At 36.1% G+C, this 20,547-nt stretch overlaps 2 protein-coding genes across 2 annotated transcripts; both read left to right on the plus strand.

Annotated features, from left to right (window-relative positions):
- Nucleotides 1-3,261: 3,261 nt before the first annotated feature.
- Nucleotides 3,262-15,139, plus strand: LOC131963170 (ly6/PLAUR domain-containing protein 6-like). Its single transcript, XM_059328324.1, has 5 exons — nucleotides 3,262-3,421; nucleotides 10,811-10,978; nucleotides 12,531-12,629; nucleotides 12,711-12,841; nucleotides 14,379-15,139. Exons 2-5 carry the CDS (start codon nucleotides 10,861-10,863, stop codon nucleotides 14,547-14,549), a joined length of 519 nt encoding a protein of 172 aa, XP_059184307.1. The 5' UTR covers nucleotides 3,262-3,421; nucleotides 10,811-10,860; the 3' UTR covers nucleotides 14,550-15,139.
- A 1,035-nt stretch (nucleotides 15,140-16,174) lies between these two features.
- On the plus strand, nucleotides 16,175-19,866 carry LOC131963172 (uncharacterized). The gene is made up of 4 exons (XM_059328326.1): nucleotides 16,175-16,274; nucleotides 17,285-17,391; nucleotides 17,737-19,482; nucleotides 19,853-19,866. The coding sequence occupies exons 1-3, from the start codon at nucleotides 16,242-16,244 to the stop codon at nucleotides 19,301-19,303; spliced, it is 1,707 nt and encodes a 568-aa protein (XP_059184309.1). The 5' UTR covers nucleotides 16,175-16,241; the 3' UTR covers nucleotides 19,304-19,482; nucleotides 19,853-19,866.
- The last annotated feature ends 681 nt before the right edge of the window (nucleotides 19,867-20,547 follow it).

Raw genomic sequence — 20,547 nt, forward strand, 5'->3', positions numbered from 1 at the left:
TGTGTTCAATTATGACATATTATAATTGTTTGTCTATACTTGGGATTTAGATGCAGATCAGATCTCATTTTATGACAAATTAATGCAGAAAATTAGGTAATTTCAATAGGTTTACATGCTTTTTCTTGCCACTCTACCATGCACGGTTTGTGAGGATAGATATTAATGCATATGCATGGCATTATTTTATTTTTTTGCAGATGTTGGCCATGCATTATGCAGAATGCACTAATTTAGATTGTTTTATATATTCTAAATGTATTATTGGATAATTAATATTGATGCATTTATGTAAGCAGCATTTCAATTTTGTAAATTAGGGCTCATTTCAACTACTGAATGATGATTTCAAAGCTTTTACATACTTTTCTTGCAACCGAATATCATCTATTTTACTCTAAATGGGACCATCATTTACAACATGAACATCATGCTGTTTTAAAAGACTTGAAACTCTTGATTAAGATCATAAAATTATTAGGAAAATACGAATAGAAAGAGACACAAAGAGACATTTTGTGAAACTGTTAATTTAGGTAATAAATCAAGTGAGAAATAGGCTTATTTCTCATTGACTCCTAAACTATTTGTCGCCCCCTGCTGGCCATTAAAAAGAATGCACGTCCACTTCTTATTTACAGTCTCACAGTTTATGTATCATATTGATTCTTGTCTCAGTTTGATAAATCAGCCTTTAGTGCAAGAAACAAACAGCTGTTGTGTTCTTTAGTGCCTTAGTGTGGATCTTCTGCCTGCAGCTCTTTATGTCTGTACAGTAAATTATAATGTCTGACTATATGAATGTGAATCACCGAGCTGTGCATTAAAAATAATACAAACTTTCTGTAAATGATTGCAGCTCATCTATATTCATATGCTTTCTGATGATTAGAACCATGAAGCCACTGTGTATATGTCGCTTATTTGAATAATAAATCTATTTTCTCAGAGACTGAGCTTGAGAGATGTGGGTTTTTTTCCACTGGAAACTGTTTATGTATGAGTGTGGTATATATTCATCAAACAGGATGGATATTGAATGTGTTTAAAGCTGTGATATACTGCAGGAAACTGGAAACTGGAGTGCTTTGTGGCTGATTTGTTCATGGAAATACATGTAAAATCGCCCTAAAGGCGTGCCATGCTGTCTCCACCTTTATTATTAAACTGGAAATATGTTTGTATGTGTAGTTAAGGTGACACTCTACAGGCAAGAACATGTTTTTTTTCCATGCACTGGTAAATTTATGTCCCATAAAATGTATTATTTAGTGGAAATAAAACATACAGAACAAACATTTGGGTGTATATTTTTTACTATATCTTGTAGATTTCTTCTAAATTTAGCATTCTGTTGCAGCATAATCCTACAAAATATGATGTGTTTTACATGTTCTAATGAATTGAATTCAATATTTTGTCTTCAAATAGTCATTTCCATTCAGAATGTATGACATCTTTAAAGGCCGTCTACTCAAAATGAGTTTTTTTCACATAAATCTCAACATTTTGCTCCTTAAAACATGATTTTTTTTTTCATGGCTTTTGACAGTATTTATGAAACTATCAAAGATATATATTTTAATTTCCTTTTGTAAAAAACTTTGAATCTAATATATCAACAAAATAAAATAGTCACTTTGAAGTTTGCTTTATGAGATGTTCAGATTTATGTCCTGGAAATATATGCAAATGTAACTAGTGCATGCCTCATTTTCATATCTAAACATAAAATTTCAGAAAACTTGCAATGCAAAAAAATATTGTCTTAATGTAAATAACAAACTGAGGAAGTTTCATGGTTATATCTATAAGTAAAAAAAAAAATCCTATTCAGCTGTCATGTTTGTCCTTATTTCCAGCATATTTTTTCTCTTTTTCTGTCAGTTTTTGTAACTCAAGCAGCGTGAAAGTCTCTGAAAGCCTCCTCCATGATGTGCCGGCCATCTGTCCAGTTATCTGTGTGCATATGCTCCTTAAATTCCTGTGTTTGACAAAGGTCTGAAGGCCTGTTATTGTCCCTGATGCTTGCCTGTCAGGGATCCCGTATCCAGCGGGTCAGAGGGCCGCTGCCTCCGCCTGATAACTCCGTGTACACCATGTGTCTCACTGCAGGAATGTGGAGAACCCAGAGGTCTGTGGGGTCTCCTTGTAATCCGCCTGCAGAGATGATGCATGCTCATTATACTGCAGAGAAGACTCACTTTTTGATCCTGAGCAAAACCCTCAAGCTTTCATTTACATATCTGAAAGACATTAATCTTAATGATCTTCGTTAAACATGTGTTGGTTGAATTCTCACACACTTTAATCTAAAAATAAATCAGAATTTAAACACTAATCATATGCTTTTTTGTGTAAAATTTCATTCAAATTAATGTAGAAGAGTAAAGATACATATCTAAGTACAGTTCTTGGATGAATGTATTTAGTTATTTTCCAACATTTGACTGTTTCTAATGTATATCTGATGTCAAAATATTTTTGCCTTAATTGTACTTAATTGACTGTAGTGATGATTGTTACAATACAGTAACAAAAAATGAAAATAAATCCCACTTTTCAAATATTTAGTGGAAAAAAACAAGGCTTTAATGAATTTGTTATCTCCAAAATTGAAATTATTTCATTAAAAATTGTGTACACGATTAATCTAATTAACCATTTATCGGGATGTGTGATTTTTTTAAAAGAAGAATTGTGAATTTTGTAAATTAAACATGTATAAACATAGATAAATAAATAAATGTAACATTTTCCCAGTAAAATTAATAAATTGACAATCTGCTGAACTTTTATTTATGTAGCATAATATAACATTTTTCCATCTTAACTGAATGATTGATTAAAGTGTGAATACTCTTCATTTTTTAAGGAATATTTCTGACATTCATAAAATATATGTTTACTTCTTAATTATTTTATTTTATTTTTTTACATAAAAGCCATTTTGTTTTCCCAATAAATATTAGAAAAGTGGAGTTATTTTCTCCAACTGTATTGTTAAAATTGTGACAGAATTATAGTTGTATTAGAAAATAAAAAAATGATATTGAAAACAAATCAATGCAAATGTATTTTATAACAATAGAAATTACATGATTAAATTATAATAAATACATAACAAGAAAAAAAATCACTGTTTCTCTGTACAAAAAGATCGCTTGACATTTTCACAATTTTATCACTTTATTTTGTAGTATTTACAAGTTTTAGAGTTTTAAATGATCATTGCGGATAAGCGGTTAACGATAATGGATGAATGGATTAATTCCCCCTGTGATCCAGCTGCAGAGTGGCAGTGACGTCACAGTGACGTAGCAGCGCCTCCTCCCGCAGCTCCTCTGAGCAGCTCAGTTAGTTTGTGATTTTCCTCTTTTTGCTGCGGGTCTCCTGACGGTTTACCGAGGACATAAATCCGGTGAGTAAGTTTTAATATAAAGTATCAGAGTGTCTGAGTGGGCGCGTGAATATCAGCGTTAATGTGTGTGTGAGCGTCATGCACGCGAAGTAATTAAGTGCGCTAATTAAAGATAAAATGATATTTGAAACGCACTTGTGAACTGATGGTTGGATTCCGTTTGTGGTCATATATCCAAGGATTAATATTAGGTTTAATAATGGTTATGAAAGCAACATATCAGATCCAGTATTCATAACGCTGCAGTCTTCTTTTTAATTATTCACGCTGTTGTAATTTATGTGCAGATTTGGAGCGCACTTTGATCTTTAATCACGTGTATGCTGACAGAAGAGTGTTTTTTTTCTATAATTAATGCCATTTAAATGTAGTTCACACATTTATATTCACTGTATGTATAGAATTACACATGTACACAGTGCATTTGCTGTGATTTATGTCGTATAGGACTTTATTTATTATAAATAAAATGTAACTAAGTACTGTAGTTGACTTCAATTTAGTGGAAAAAAATATCTATTTACTTTAAAACAAACGGCAAAAGATTTATGGAATATTATAAAATGTTATTAATTAAACTAATAAACAGTATGTAGTTAATTATCTCCACCGATTATTTATATTATAATAATAAAACACTTAAAGGACATTTTGCTGCATAATATTGATACTTTAAGTCTACTGATGCATCGTTGTTTTTATTTAATTCAACATTTTTTATTGTTTTTCTTCAACAAACAAGAACAATGGTTGTCCATTCCAGTGAAAAGGAGACAAAGCAAAACGACCCTATAATAATAAAATAAATAATTAAGTAAAATAAGAAATAATAATAGAAAAAAGTAGAATAAAAATGAAAAAAATACTAAATGAAAAAATAAAAATGAATAATAATAATAATACAACATTTTAAATAAATCAAATTAAAATTAAAAAAATAATTGTGATTATTTTACTTAGTAACAATTATTTAAATACAGGACTGTAACTTGTAACAGAATTTAATTTTTCCCAAAGGCGGAAAAAGTATCCAGGTCTTTTATGAAGTAAAATTATTAATACTACATCACAGAAAATACTTTGTTACAAGTAAAAGTCCTGCATTTAAAATCTACTATGCTTAGTGGACTTTTACAGAACAAAATATATATTATTTGATTATATTTTTCGATGCATTTATTTCCTTAACATAGGATCTGGTCAAGGTGGAGCTAATTTTAATTAGTATATTACTAATAATACATCATGAATTATACTTTCTAATAATCTGATCATGTTTAAAAGTAACTATTGACTGAAGCTATCAAAGACATGTAGCCAACTGGAGTAAAAGTACAATATTTATCTCCAAGATGTAGTGAAATATAAGTATAAAGTAGTTTTAAATTGTGTAATACTTGAGTAAATGTACTTCCAGTGAGGAAGAAAGAGTTTTCTTCACTAATTGACCCTTTATAAGCACATGTACATTACATGTGCTGATAAAGCTGGAGCACTGAGGTGTTTCTGAGTCAACAGTGAAGTGTTAAGCAGCTTAAGACGGGAGAATTCAGCAACACTTACTGTAATAATTTCTGCGGTGCAGTCATGCATCTCCGACCTCGGTGCAGAAGTGAAAAACATGAGCCGTTGTATAACACAAGTTAAGCTGCTGCCATATGTGTCTGCTGGATATCGGCTGAACTTCAAAGGCGACCCTGGTGGCCTGAAAGCTGTATTCTTTTGACGCGCATGACCAAACGTGGAGCAATTATCCTCCATTCTAGGAGTTAAACAGTTTATATTTATCTTTTTGTTTTAGATCTGTTGGTGGAGATCTGTTGGAGTTTCTCCTGAAGGTGTTTTTTCCTTCACCATTCAGTATATGATGCATTCAGGGTTGACAGAATGGGTTTGAACAAGTGCAGAGGCCCTCAGGGTGTTTGAGCCATCGCTCCGTTTCTCTGTGATGTCCATCAGTGGACCGGCCTTCATGTGTTCCAATAAAACTCATAAAATAATCAACTTTATAGCTGCTACAGCTGCTTTTCTGCACGTTTAAGGTCAAAAACTTGGCAAAAACTTTTATTTACTATTTTTCTACCATTCTTTCAGAACAGTGGTAAGAAAACACCCAAAACAAACATCTGGCTGTATATTTCACTATATTTAGTAGATTTAGCCTCATTGCTCGATGGCTAATGGCGTGAAAGTGGATTTTTTTTAACTGATGGGGCGTGCAGCTTGATAAAAGTGCTAAAAAGGAACAAAAATGCAGCTTGCTGTGATGCATAAATGATGAATTAAATAAAAAAAGTTGTATTTAAGGTCAGACTCTGCAGGCAAATACATGTATTTTCATGCACTGGTCAGTTTTGAGATGTCTTCTTTCAGAATAGTGGAAAGAAAACATCCAGAACAAACATTTCTATGTATATTTGACTTTTTTTTTTTTGGTTCCTAACAATGGCTTTTGATGGTATTTTCTGATTTATGAAATGATAAAAGCAGATATCCAAATTTCTAAAATCTAACACATCAACAAAATAAAATAATAACTTTATCAAGTGTTCAGATGCAAATTAGTGCATATTTAATGCCTCATTTGCATATACAAACATAACATTTCAGAAAACTTTCTAATGCAAACGAAACAGGGACAAACTGGGAAAGTTTCATAACTTTCCCAGTTTGTTATTTACGATGTTTTGGGTCATTAGTCGTAAATTTCCGTCGTAAATCTGAAATCTCTGGCAGCACTTGAAGGCAGCATAACTCTGCCTGCAGACACAAGATGTGAAGTAATTAGCTCACAGTTTGTCTGAATGTTACCTGAACAGGCTTTAATCAGAAATAACTTCATCTTTTTCTTATTAACTTGTCATGCTACTTGTTTACACATATAATTATGTATATTTTAAGAAATATAAAGGCAGCTTAACCTGTGAATTTCTGCAGATAAACCCGACTTATCTCTGGTATGAGGAGGTCACATGCAGGGTCACGAGTCAGGCACTATTTTAATCCTATTTTAGTCCAACGTTATAATAGTTTTGGATTTTTCATTAGTTTTAGTTTTAATTTCATTGTCAATTTTTGTTTTCAAATTCAGTTAGTTTTAATTAGTTTTGAGAGTGAGTTTGCTAGTTTTAATTAGTTTTTAATTTTGTAAACGCTTAGTTTTAGTTTAGTTTTTTATTAGTTTTAGTTTTTTGTAATGAAGTATTTCTTGGGTGCCTGATTCAATAAGGTCACAATAAATTTTGCCTTTATTTCCTTTGTCTGATCCATCTCAGCCCCAATAAGTTTATTAAGTCATAAAACCAGATAGATGAAATAGATTTCATATCAACCAAAAAGGTTTACGTATGAAAAAAGTTGACAAAGACGAAAACGAAGGACATTTTCACTATAATTTTAGTTAGTTTTGTAACCACACAATAGAGCTTCAGTTAGTTATCGTTTTTTTAAAAACGTTTTCTTTTTATTTCAGTTAACGAAAATGTTTTTTCAATTCTAGTTTTCATTATTTCGTTATTTTTCGTTAACTATAATAACCTTGATCCCCACCGAGCCAAACTGACTATAACAAACATCATTTTTGGCCACTATGACAGTAAAGTCTGCAAACTTTCCCCTCACAATCTGCAGACTTTATGCCCTGTTGTTTGGGGTGAGAGGAAGATTTAAAACCTGCTCTCCTCCAGATTCTTTGGGCCTGCGACCTGAAGGAGTGGGCCGCTGCTGATTGAACCCTGAGTGATATAAACCCTCTCCATCCTCTCCAGCTGTAACAGCCAGCCATTGTACTAATCCCCCGCACTCCAAGTTTCATTCCCGGCCAGGCCCGGCATCTCTCAGACAGCTCAGAGCCCGAGAGCTAATCTCAAGTTTTCTTTTCAGCGTACAGAATATCATTACGCGCTATACAGTAGCGACAAGCTTAATGAATGCAAGGACATGGACTGAAAGACTTCTAATCCCATCAAATAAACCGTATCATACAGGCTGCGCTTCCACAACTCAGCCTCTGTACTTTAGCTTCCAATAAGCAAATTAAGTCATTTTTTATCGTGCCCCAGGTTATTTTCTCCATCAATTGATTATTTTTTTGGTCTATGAAATGGATATCGGAAGTTTTTGAACCCTAAATTCACATAAAACCCAACGATATATGTTTAATGTAATAAACCACCAGGGAAGCAGCAGATTTTAACATTTTAGAAGCGAGAACTGAGGAAAATTTGAGACTGTTCTCCTTTCAAAAACGGCCCTATAAGTCGTTGATACAGGCAGACAAAGGCAGGCAAAATACGACCAATGATTACGATTTACACTGTCCTACACTGCACTCTAGTGGCCTTTAGTAACTACTGCACTTCACAGCATTTACGTGCATTTATGTACTGTTTAAACAGTTTTTTAGAATGTCTTACCAGGATGGAACCAGGAACTATTTGCCCTATACCTAGATCAGTAGCATAAATTAGCCTAAATTCAACCAAACTGCAGCCTGTGAAAGAACAAAATGACAGCGCACTGTACGTGTATGTATAATGACGTGTACAAATTCTGTCGTTCAGGTTGGAGATATTGTTGGAATATTTGCCATTTTTGCTCAATAAATTGGTTTAATTTCTTGTGTAACAATTATTACAGAGACTAGAGATAGCTGTCTAACAAATAGACACAAATATGCATCGTAATAGGTCAACTTATTCTTATGCTCCAGTTTCTATTTTATGAAAATGTACAGTTCTTATGATATGAAATGGTTGCACAGTCTGTATTTTAAACACGCTGTTAATATTGTGAATCAGAGGTTAAGTTTAGCAAAAAAAAAAGAATAACTACTTCAGTAGAAAACGGCACAATATTAAGTATTTTCTGTATGGAAGTTAGTATACAGGTTATATACGGACTTTATCGCTCTTTATACAACATTTACTTATTCATCATTTTCTGCTTTTCGAGGTAGCCACCTAACAAAAAAAAGTCAATGCAAATATAAATATACAGTGATTTATTGTGTTAATTTTAGTCATCTAAAATACTTGCATAGCATTTAAAGTGATTTTACTCATAAATGTTAAGTAAAATTATTCATAGTATATTGCCTACATCTTCAGTTTGAGACCCATATTTTAACTGAATAGTCTCTGATAGTGACGTCCATAGTGCAGTATGGTTATTCTGTCTCATGGATCGATGTTACTGGGGCATGCATAATGCTAAAAAAACAACCATTTACAACCACACAGCCGCCCCAGTGCCCCGGGATAAAACATCTGAAGCCATCTCTGATCTTTCACCACTGATCTCGATTCTGGAGCAAAACCAGGTCATGTGGTGTTTAATTCATTGATGGACGTCTCAGTGAATTTCATAGAGAGCGTTCTGCCTCCACTGTAACTGAATACTGTTAGATGTCACCAAGGAAAACAACTTATTAATCCAAATTATTCCATAAATTTTACCCCACAAACTGATGCACATCTACCCTTCAGAGAGGTACGAACAAATGGTTGTTTTTTTTGCTTTGAAGATTATTTGCACGGTCGGAAATTCTACTAGAAACAGTATGTTTGTGTGCTCATTATATGGCTTTTTTGATAATATGTATAGTGGATATATTGTAGTATTATATGTTAGACCTCTCACCTCTGCACAGTAGGTCAGGTACGATAAGAAAAGTGAGCAATCTAATGTATAAAAAGCTTTTGGATTCAAAGTGTGTCTTGTACTTTGCAGGATTGCTACTTATGCATTTTACATGAGGTTTCCAACTGAGTTTCTGAAAAATCTATTTTCATATACTCTTGCAGTGTTATAATTATGGATCATTATCTGAACTGGCAAGGCTTCTTTACAAACAGTATACATTCTTGTTTTGTCATCTCTACTTTGCCAATAACTTCTCTAAATTGTCATCAGAACAAGAAATATTTCATCTTTAAATCTTTATGAACCACGGCCACTCAGCTTTGGTGTCCAACTAACAGGAATGCTCTTATTTTGAAGTGTGTTTCATGTGCCGCTGTGGAGTCACTGTGTCATCACGCTCCGTTTGAAGCGATAAGCTGTCGGATGTTTTGAACGTGGTTTTGGTCCTTCAGGCTATAGGGCGACGCTCGTGTTGGGGAGTTACAGTTTCTGTTTGTCACTGACTTGTCAGATCTTCCTTTGGAGTTTGGAATGAAAACAAATGATTTCCTGCCACTAAATGATGAACAGATTTGTCCCTCAATCTCTCAACAAACTCCTCACTGTAACCCCTCTGTATCCGTTACCTCAGGCTTTAGTTATTTAGATAAATACAGACTTTACATGCCAACATTAATACTCTTTTCCAAAGCTGTCAGACATGCATGAGCACTTGTATAAGTGGCTCATTCAAGAAGCTTCTGATCTTAAAGGGACAGTTCACCTCAGAACAAAAATACATTTTTACCCATTTCTTTCAATCTGTAGTGCTATCATATCAATATATGTTGAGGAACTGTAGGAATATTTTCTTTCTGTGGTTCCTTCGATTCCAAAAACATTGCGACAGTGCATATTTATAAAATAAAACAAAAAATTAACTGTAGTTTTCAATTTAATGCATGTCAGAAAGGGTTAGCAAATCATTATTTTTTAGAATTGTTGTTGATATCTCCAACACTCTGCAACTCGCATCACCTAGACTGAGAAATAAAAGTGCTGCCTACATAAATGCATCAATAATAATAATAATAATAATAAAAATAGTCAAATAACATATTTTTATATATATGAAACAATGAATGGGTCAATTCTGCATAACGAGTACTTTTACTTTTGATACTATTAAGTGAATTTTGATACTTTTGGACTTAATTTGGGGTGCACTGTCCCTTTAAATTCCCACTCTAACAATGGGCAAAGACATTTTGGTCATTTAGGCAAGAAGCTGATTCAGTTAGGAGGGTTTCCTCTGTGAGCAGAGCTGCTGTTTAAAGCAGTCAAAGACAATAACATGCTGACTTGGCTTTACCAATAAATGACCCAATGCATGACAGAAAGGAAACCCATCTGGTGAGCGAGGACTAATGGCTGAACTCCCAGAGGGGGAAAGGGGTCTTGTAATTGAAACATAACTCATGTTTGTCAGACGTAATAGTTCTAATATGTCTTCCTGTCCTTTGTCTGCAGACTGGCAGGGTTTCCTTTTGACGTGTAAATAATGAAGCAAGATCACAGCGTGAGCAGCTGATCACCTTCTTACTCTATTATTAGATGTGGGCTCTGCTTCTCTACAACCACAAAATAATCACGTCTTTTCCATTTGAATGCGTGATATTCATTTAAAATCTAGTTTTCAGAGAACTCTTTCTTGGGATTTATTTGCAGCAACATTTTAAGCAGCTAATTCTCCCTTCTCTCCCACAGCGTTCGCGTGTCCAAGCAGAAAAGTGCATGACGAAACCTTTTGGCCAGCGATGGAGGCATGGCCAACGGTGGCCTGGGTCCTGCTCATGACCAGCATCGCTGACTGGCAGAAAACTGTCCAGTCACGGGACTTCTCCATGACGGACATTATCCTGCTGCATCCCTCAAGTAAGAGAGAAATTATACTGTGTAATTACATTTATGGGTAAACTATGGCCTTCTAGGAATTGTTTTGAGGCATTAAAGTGTTTTAAAATCACAAAAATGTGAATGAAATAGCAAGAATTCCATTAGAATTGGCCTGAAACATGATCAGAGACCGATAGACCCAGAACAGATGGGATTCTCACCAATGGGAACGACAAACAAGTCATTATTGTATCACTTCATCTGAGAGGTTTAGTTAAGAGACGATTATTCGGAGATACTGACATAATAATTGACAGAATAGATTGTTACCAGTCAGAAACCAAAGCATGAGAATATGTTATTATGAACCATATTTATGACCATATCGATCTCTAGCGGCAGTACTAATAATGACACAAGCAATTAATCCAATTTTTAAAGCAAAAAATGGAAAATTTCCAACAAGATCTCCAACATAGATAGAACATTTTTCAACATAGATAGAACATTTTTCAAGATAAATTAAGGCAAAAAGTTAGACTGTTCTCCCGTCAAAAACAACCCTATAGTTTGTTTGACCAGGCAGCAAAAAACGACCAATGTTTACGCTTTAGACTGTCCCACACCGCCCTCTAGTGGCTGTACAATTATGAATGGCAGTGACGGTTAGTATAAAAGGGTTCTGGATGTGTCGGACAGATTTTCATCTAGCAGAACAGGGTTTGTGTCCCATGTGGAAACAAAAGGGAAACTGTGATAAATACGGGTTGTTTTTTACTGCCAGTACAAAAGACCTCTGGGGTCGTTTCTGATCTAGTAAACAGTGTTGTGTTATTGTCCCAGAGCACAGACACAGCTACAGAAACCACATGCCTCAGAGTTATTGCTTTTCTGACTTAATTAACAATCACATCAATAAAGAGCCGAAACAATAATCGTGCCATTGAGGAAGCAGACTAATAAACATGCCTCAGGTCCTGTGTGCACCTGTCGAGGGGCCCCTGAAAGCTGCTCGCCACATTAATTTGCCAAACCCCAGGTATGATAGGATGCAACATGGTCTCACAGAAATCCGTGAAATAGCCACAGATTTCGCTTAACTCAAAATCCTTGGAATAGCCACGTTATCGCTCAAATTTCCGTGAAACTGACACGGATTTCGCTACAATGCAAGTTAATGACAGTCATATCCCGTGGCTATTGGTTTGTTCCAAGTCACGTGACTTTCAAGGTGCCAGCGGTCAGAACAAAAAACATGGCGGACAGTTCTCTCATTTTGAGTGAAAAAATCAATATTTTGACTTAGTTTCTGCATAAAAATGGATTTTGATCACATTTGTAGCGAGAAATATATGTTTTATTTTCTAAATCTTCACTCAGTGAATGTACATAATCACTTTGTATGTTGGAATAGCCACGGGATATGACTGTCATTAACTTGCATTGTAGCGAAATCCGTGTCAGTTTCACGGAAATTTGAGCGATTCCATGGCTATTCCACGGATTTTGAGTTAAGCGAAATCCGTGGCTATTTCACGGATTTCTGTGAGGCCAGGTTCCAGGATGTTGTGTGTGTGTGTGTCCTCCACAGCGACACCTCACCCCGGTGGCTTCAAGTGCTTCACATGTGAAGACGCTGCAGATAACTATGAGTGTAACCGCTGGGCGCCGGACGTTTACTGTCCCAGAGGTCAGCATGTTCATTTACTTCTGCCATTAAACTCCACTATCTTTCTAAGGTGCACAAATTAAAGTGTGCCATGTCTTCCAGATGCCAAATACTGTCTCACACTACACATGATGGACAACCACGGGGAAAGCGTGTCCGTGACAAAGCGTTGTGCGGCGCTGGACGACTGTCTGTACACCGGCTGTGCTGATGTCACCGATAATGGCTATCAGGTACGTTAAAGTTCTGTCAAAAACAGAGAAGCTGCAGAGTACTAGAGAGAGGAAGTTAAACTACATACAGTCGTGGAAAAAATTATTAGATCACCCTTGTTTTCTTAAATTTCTTGTTCATTTTAGTGCCTGGTAAAACTAAGGCAATATGGTTTTCTCGATAATAATCAAAATCATCATCAAGAAAACCATGGAAAATGTCTAGATATCAGCTCTTAAATTAAACTCTTATCAGCTATTTTAGTTGTTATCATTATATTTGTTCAAACAAATGTACTTTTAGTAAAAAAAAAAAGAACCAGAAATTGAAGAAAATAAGGGTGGTCAAATCATTTTTTCCATGACTGTATTTTTGTCGGCAAACCTGAAAATTATCATTGTCATGGGGTCATTTGATGGAGATCGAACCTCTCAAACTGCGCCTAACAGAGTCCTAACAACAAAATATTAGGATCATCAGAAAGAAAAGGCTCTGCTGAACACGTAAATGTAATGTTCATGTCTGTATTTTTAAAATTGTGAGCAATATTGCAGGTTAAAATACTGATTTTTCTTCTATAAATTCCTGGTTCTCATTGGTCTCTATGGGACAGTTGGTTTGAGTTGCTGTCACATTCAGGCTCTCGGAGAAAAATCTGTACGTCGGACTGATTCCAGAGTAGGATGTCTGCGAAGAGCACAAATCTCTATACAATCTGGCTTAAAATTATTTATGAAGAGTGAAAGTCACAAATCAGAAACTGTGTTTCAAAGAGTGTCTAGCCTCTCTGAGATAATCTAGTCCAGATTTGATCAGTCTACTCTGGTTTTACTTATCTGGACTTATTTTCTACACCTGATCTCTGAGAAACACACTCAAAAAAAGCAAACTGGGTGTCTGTTACCTTATCCTTAGTCTAACATGTAGCTTCTACTAAATAAAATGATGTTTTGTAGTTGAACAGTTTTAAAACATGTAGTTTTAGCATAAAATGCAACAATTTAAAATTTACTAGAATACTTTCTGTTAAAACAACCTAATTCAATTGCTGAATATATTTAATTCCTGAATAATTACTATTATGTTCATTTTCATATGTTTTTTGTTGGCTCAGCACAATTAATTCATGTACTTCACTATTTTAAAAAGTAGTTGTAACTAACCTATAAAATAAAGTAACTCTTAATAATGTCATACACGTTTAAATGGCCCAAGAAAATTACATTAGTATGTTACAATTACCCTTACAAATATAGTTGGACTGACCCCTGGTAATTAAGTAACAGTAACGCAAATACATCATGTTGACCCAACATATTTACATTTTGTCCACTCAACAAAACTTTTTCTCGCTAAATTAAAGCATTTATTTAGGTGGAAATTATTTCCATAATTTTATTTCGTTCTGGGAACAAGTTAGCCACTTGTTAAAGGTGTTTTATGTCGTGAAACAAAACACAAACATCTCTTCAACTCGTGTTAGCCACAGACCTTATTTCACATCTAACCACCGCCTGTTTTCTGCTTATCTTGAAACGTTTAAATCTCGTTGTCCAGATGTGCTCGTCCTGCTGCGAGGGCAACATCTGCAACGTGTTGGTGCCGAGGAATGCAAGCAGCGCCGTTTTCTCCTCCACGTCTCCGCTGACCAGCTCCAGCAGAGGCTCTCCTCCCGCCACGCTGAGCTACATCATCATCATCGCCATATTTACATGTGGATATATTTGAGAGGCTTAGTGTAAATAAGAACAGACTTGATAAAGGATGCTTTTTGTGAAAATGTATTTCCTTTTTTAACAAACCTGGTAAATGCAGCATCAGGGATTCATTTTTATGTGATCCTGAGGTTGTTTCAGTGTTTTTAATTGAGGTTTGAACAAATAAAAGACCCGTCACTGCTGCACTATATTCCCTCACATTAGGTTTCTTTTTGTTAATTTATGCTAAGTGTAGAAGTTGTATCAGTATTATTGTGACCGTGTTTTTTTTAACCATGTCAGTGTGTAATTTTCTAAGGTTTTGTCAATATTAAAATTGCTTGTAAATACAATTATCTCAATGTCTTATCTTATATAAATATCCAACATGGAAGAAAAACTGATGGATTTAAGACAGAAACATGAATGGCTTACAATCCAATCCTGTAATATGTAATCAAGGTTAAAATACAGTAGATTTAACATTTTGATCTATTTGGACCTTCAGCAAATTACACTCCTTCCATTCACTCTGAAATATAAATACTAATCTTCAATTTTATAGGAATTATGTTCAATCAATGACATCATGCTATTTATGGTTGAGCTTCAAATATTTAATTGAAGATTACATTAATGTACTGCTGTCTGTGTGTACAGTCACTCACTGATTTATGAAATTATAAAAGGAGATATCACAGTTTCCTCTTGTAAAACACTATCATACATATATCAACAAAATAAAATAATAACTTTCAAATTTGCTTTATCCAATTTTGAGATTTATGTTCCGGAAATATATGCAAGTTCATATTTAATGAGCGCATGTCTCATTTGCATATCTAAACATCCAACTTCAGAAAATTGCAACGCAAACATTTTTTGTCTTAATGTAAATAAAAAACTGGGGTAGTTTCATGCTGATATCTATAAGTTAAAAAAAACTAGTTTCTCCTCTTAATAAACTAGCAAAATATTATATCCATACAATGATTTGGCAAAAAAAGAAGCAAGTGCTCCTTTAAGAAGCTTTAAAAAATGCAAAGAAAAAAATGCATTTTAATATCACTGAAAACAAAAACTTTAATATTACTGAGCCTTTTCGTATGAATCCCAACCCCAAAAGTAACAGGAAACTACATCACCATTAAAACTATCAGCAAGCAAGCATTAAACACTTACATTGTAAAAATAAAAAAAAATAAAAAGTCTAAAATGCTTTTGTTGTATTTATGATTGTTAAAAAAAATACAGAGAATTGTGTTAACAAAACGACAGAATTGTGTTAAAAATAAAACAATAGAGACATAAAATTAGCCCTGAAAGTAACAGAAAACCACATATCTAATGCAACATTCACAATAAATAATTTGCTCAAAATTCATACAAATAGTTATTTTATTTTTCCCTAAATGTCCTGCATTTTGCAAGCATTATTTCATTTTTTATTTTCTTGACAGTCATATTTGTGAAATCGGAGAGATTCGAAATCTCGTGTGCGCGCAAGCATACACGTGTGTGCGTGAGCGCGCATAGAATCTTGAGGAAAGGTCAACATCGAAGATCAAAGCGACTCTCTGACGTTGCGCTGTGACGTAAGTTGTTCATTATCATACATTCTATTGTACACAGTGTTTATGAGTTTATAATAAAGTGAAAGACAGAAGAACAGACAGTCACATCCACTCACAGCTCCACAGTGAGAGTATTTTTTAGTGCTTAAATGGACAAACTACCACTCAACATGGACTACAAGGTAAGAAAATCCACTCAGATATATATAGGTGCATCTCAATAAATTAGAATATCATAGAAAAGTTGATTTATGTCAGTAATTCAATTCAAAAACTGGAAATAACACATTATATAGATCCATTGCACACAGAATGAAACATTTCATGTCTTCATTTATTTAATGTCTTCTAATTATAATGATTATGGCTTACATTTAATGAAGACGTCAAATTTAGGGTCTCAAAAAAATGTCATATTACAGAAGACCAATTTCAAAAAGTATGTTTAATACGGAAATGCTATATGACTCAATTAGGGCAGCTATTATTTTATTATCGATTAATCTGTCGATTATTTGAACAATCAATCAATTAGTTGCTTGGTCAATAAAATGTTGAAAAATAAAAGAAATCAGAAATATTCACATTGAAGAAGCTGAAATCAGAGAATTTGGACTTATTGTCTTTTAAAAAACAACTCAAACCAATTATTCGATTATCAAAATAGTTGACGATTAATTTAACAATTGATTATTGTTCAAATAGTTGAGTAATTGTTGCAGCTCTCGACTCAATACTTGGTTTGGGCTATTTGAATTGAACTACTGAAAATGGACTTTTCCATCATATTCTATTCATCATATTTATTAATGTATTAATCCTTTCAGCACAATTGGAGCACCCTATAATGTAATAATTTCCTGATAATGTAATAACGCCTGAAAATGTAATAAAATGTGCACTTAACTCGATCGAAAATGTAATAAAACCCAATAATGAAATAACTTCACCAACAATGTAATAAAGTATCCTGACTTGAATTTCCCTTCGGGGATAAATAAAGTCATTGATTTTATTTGACTGATGCTGTAATAACGTTTTTACAGATAATGTAATACCTTATTACATTATTGGGAATCCTGGTGTCACCTGGTGCTATTAACAATTTTGCAAATGTAGTTGTTGTTTTTTTGTGTTTGTAAAACTGATGCCTGACCATATTTTTTCTTTTCTTCTGTGTTTTTCTCTCTAGATTCCTGAAGATGAACTGGGAGACCTGAGATGCAGTGATTTAGACGTGCCTATGTTCCAAACGTTTATAGGAACGGTCAGTGGCTATGTGCGGACCATCCAACAACAGTAAGTCACAAGTTAAAATTAATCTCAGACATTAGAACATATTTGTAATATATGCATTACCCCGTTTACACAGGTTTTAAAAATGCATCTTGGGCAATCTGAGCCCAAGTGGTCAGCACTATATACAAGTGTAAAAATGGTAGGTAGTAACACAATAGTCAGCTGGACACCCTTGGAGACGCATGATACAAACAATGATGTGTCATCTGTCCGCTTGTGATCCGATCATCTAAGATGCATTTTAAAACCAAGTGTATGCAGGGTATATGTAAACACAGGCTATATGTAAACACTGGTTACATTTTTTGCTTAACCATTTCTTCTTCTTTTTTTTTGTTTGTGCAGCGGCTGGAAGTTGATAAGTGAAGGCAAACTTGACTCAGAAACAACCAAAAACAGTGTGTTGTTCAAACTGTGTCAAGTGCTGTTAGAGCTCATCACTGATGAAGTCTTTGTCGAGGTGGTGCCTCAGATTCGTAGCAGGATGGACGCAAAGATGGAAGAGGAGGATGATATAAACGACACACTGCAAAGCGAGCGCAACTATTTCAGTGTGTCAGAAGAAGACATCCTAGCCAGCCTTGGATCTTCATTTCACAGGAGTTTTGGTGCAGAATCCCCAACGCCGTCCAAACACGTTGAAAAACTGCAGGAGTTGTTAGCGACACAGGTGGCGAAGAGGGTGAACCAGGCAATATATTTAATCTGGCCATCATCCCCTCCCCAACCTTCCCAGCAATCACAGATTTCTGTTGACTCCCCATCTTCCTATGAATCTCCCATTGAAGAAATGGCTTATTGCGTCAGCCGTATCTTGAGAGAAATAATGGGCATAAAAGAGCCATCACCTGAGACTCCTGATGATCAAGAAAGCCAGGTAAGTGAACTCTCCGAGCTGTCTTCTCCAGATCAGGAGAATTGCATTAAGGTACAGGACACGGACTACGAGGACCAGGAAATGGACTACGGGGGCCTGGAGATGGACGCCGAGGACCCGGAGATGGACGCCGAGGACCCGGAGATGGACGCTGAGGACCAGGAGATGGACGCCGAGGACCCGGAGATGGACGCCGAGGACCAGGAGACGGACGCCGAGGACCCGGACCCTGAGGACCAGGACCCCGAGGACCAGGACACGGACGCCGAGGACCAGGACACGGACGCCGAGGACACGGACGCCGAGGACACGGACGCCGAGGACCAGGAGACAGACACCAAGGCCCAGGAGAACAGCACCAAGGACCAGAAGATGGACGACCTGGACCAAGAGCTGGAGGTGTTATACCTGGAGGATCCAGAGGGTTGTACTCACCTGGAGTTGGAGATTGAGGAGATTCGCGCTGAGAGTCCTAATGGCTCCAGTCCAGACCAGGATATCCATCATCCTGCCAGTTCTGCAGAGGCACTGATTCAGCGTGACAGGGCCTTTCTCTGCAAATTTCTACTCAAGCTAATGAATCACATCGCCTGCCCCTTCAGGTATTGTATGTTTGATGAGGGCATTAGTGAGCTGGTTGAACGTCTGAGAAAGAAGATTGTAGGTAAGGTCACTCTCCCCAAGGCGTCTGGAAAAATCCACATCCCCATCATAGAAAAGCTTGACCAGGAGTTTGGGTCAAGAACTCGGCTGCGGGACGCCATGATGTCCAATGAGGATGATCGTGAGGTTTTTGAGGAAGCCCTTGGCGAGGCGTTAACAGCACAACTGCTGTTGCAGAAGCAGAACCTCTCATTTGGAGCCAAAATTAAGAGGTTTTTTTGTGGGAAGTCCAAGAGAGTCTCTCCAGCCTGTGCCAAAGTCAGCCAGGAGAATACATGTCTGCAGAAGGGGCCCGCTATCTCCAGGATGTTGTCTTCCATGGCCAAGTGCCTGAAGAACTGTCTGCCCTGTTGCTCACGTTCAGAGGATTAGTTCAGACAGACAGACAGAAATGTGTGGTCTGCAATTTTACCCACGTTTATATAGTCTGTCAAGTCCCACAGAACTTCGGGTTTTCTCCGGGTACTCCGGTTTCCTCCCGACTTCGCAAGGTATGTAATTAGAAAAAAAATTTCGACCAGGAGACAGACATAGAGGACCAGGAGACGGACGTCAAGTTTCCATGTTCTTCCCACACTGACTTCGGGTTTTCTCCGGGTGCTCCGGTTTCCTCCCGACTTCCCATGATATGCATGTAATTAGAAAAAAAATTTCGACCAGGAGACGGACATAGAGGACCAGGAGACGGACGCAGAGGACCAGGAGATGGACGCAGAGGACCAGGAGACGGACATAGAGGACCAGGAGACGCACGCAGAGGACCAGGAGACGGACATAGAGGACCAGGAGACGGACGCAGAGGACCAGGAGACGGACATAGAGGACAAGGAGACGGACATAGTGGACCAGGAGACGGACGCAGAGGACCAGGAGACGGACATAGAGGACCAGGAGACGGACATAGTGGACCAGGAGACGGAGGCAGAGGACCAGGAGACGGACATAGTGGACCAGGACACGGACGCAGAGGACCAGGAGACGGACGCAGAGGACCAGGAGACGGACGCAGAGGACCAGGTGACGGACGTCGAGTTTCCATGTTCTTTCCACAGACTTCGGGTTTTCTCCGGGTGCTCCGGTTTCCTCCCGACTTACCAAGTTATGCATGTTATTAGAAATATATATAAATATTTGATATTTCTTACACTACTGCTCAAAAGTTTGAGGTCACTTAGAAATGTCTTTATTGTTTTGTGCTGATTTGAGAAGCAATAAAATGATCTCGAGATAAATTTGGAGATTTGTACAGGTTAGAATTATTTCTACCCTTGTCAATGTCTTCACTATATTCTCGATTCATTTTGTAACTCATTTCATGAATAAAACAGTTTGTTTTCATAGAAAACAACACAGACATTTTCTGGGTGACCCCAAACTTTTGAGCGCTAGTGTATTTATAAATAAAAATAAACTTAATTAGCTAGTAATTTAAGCATCTTGTGTCATTATCATTATGTGGGAAATTTGGTTAAAATTTGGGTTTTTTATTTTGAGTAAATTAGTTCTTGTGAATGTTGCATCAAAGATGCTAATATTCTACTTAGTTTTTATTTGTTTAACACAATTCTGTCTGTATTTTATTTTTTTTAAACAACCATACACACGTAAAAGGTTTT

Source organism: Centropristis striata, chromosome 24 (genome assembly GCF_030273125.1).
Source record: "Centropristis striata isolate RG_2023a ecotype Rhode Island chromosome 24, C.striata_1.0, whole genome shotgun sequence".
NCBI lineage: Eukaryota > Metazoa > Chordata > Actinopteri > Perciformes > Serranidae > Centropristis > Centropristis striata.

Coding starts and splice junctions, on each gene's coding strand:
- LOC131963170 (XM_059328324.1), top strand. CDS start 10,861: ATGGAGGCATGGCCAACGGTGGCCTGGGTCCTGCTCATGACCAGCATC. Junction 12,630..12,710: donor GGACGTTTACTGTCCCAGAG/GTCAGCATGTTC, acceptor CATGTCTTCCAG/ATGCCAAATACTGTCTCACA. Junction 12,842..14,378: donor TCACCGATAATGGCTATCAG/GTACGTTAAAGT, acceptor CTCGTTGTCCAG/ATGTGCTCGTCCTGCTGCGA.
- LOC131963172 (XM_059328326.1), top strand. CDS start 16,242: ATGGACAAACTACCACTCAACATGGACTACAAG. Junction 16,275..17,284: donor CACTCAACATGGACTACAAG/GTAAGAAAATCC, acceptor TTTTCTCTCTAG/ATTCCTGAAGATGAACTGGG. Junction 17,392..17,736: donor GTGCGGACCATCCAACAACA/GTAAGTCACAAG, acceptor TTGTTTGTGCAG/CGGCTGGAAGTTGATAAGTG.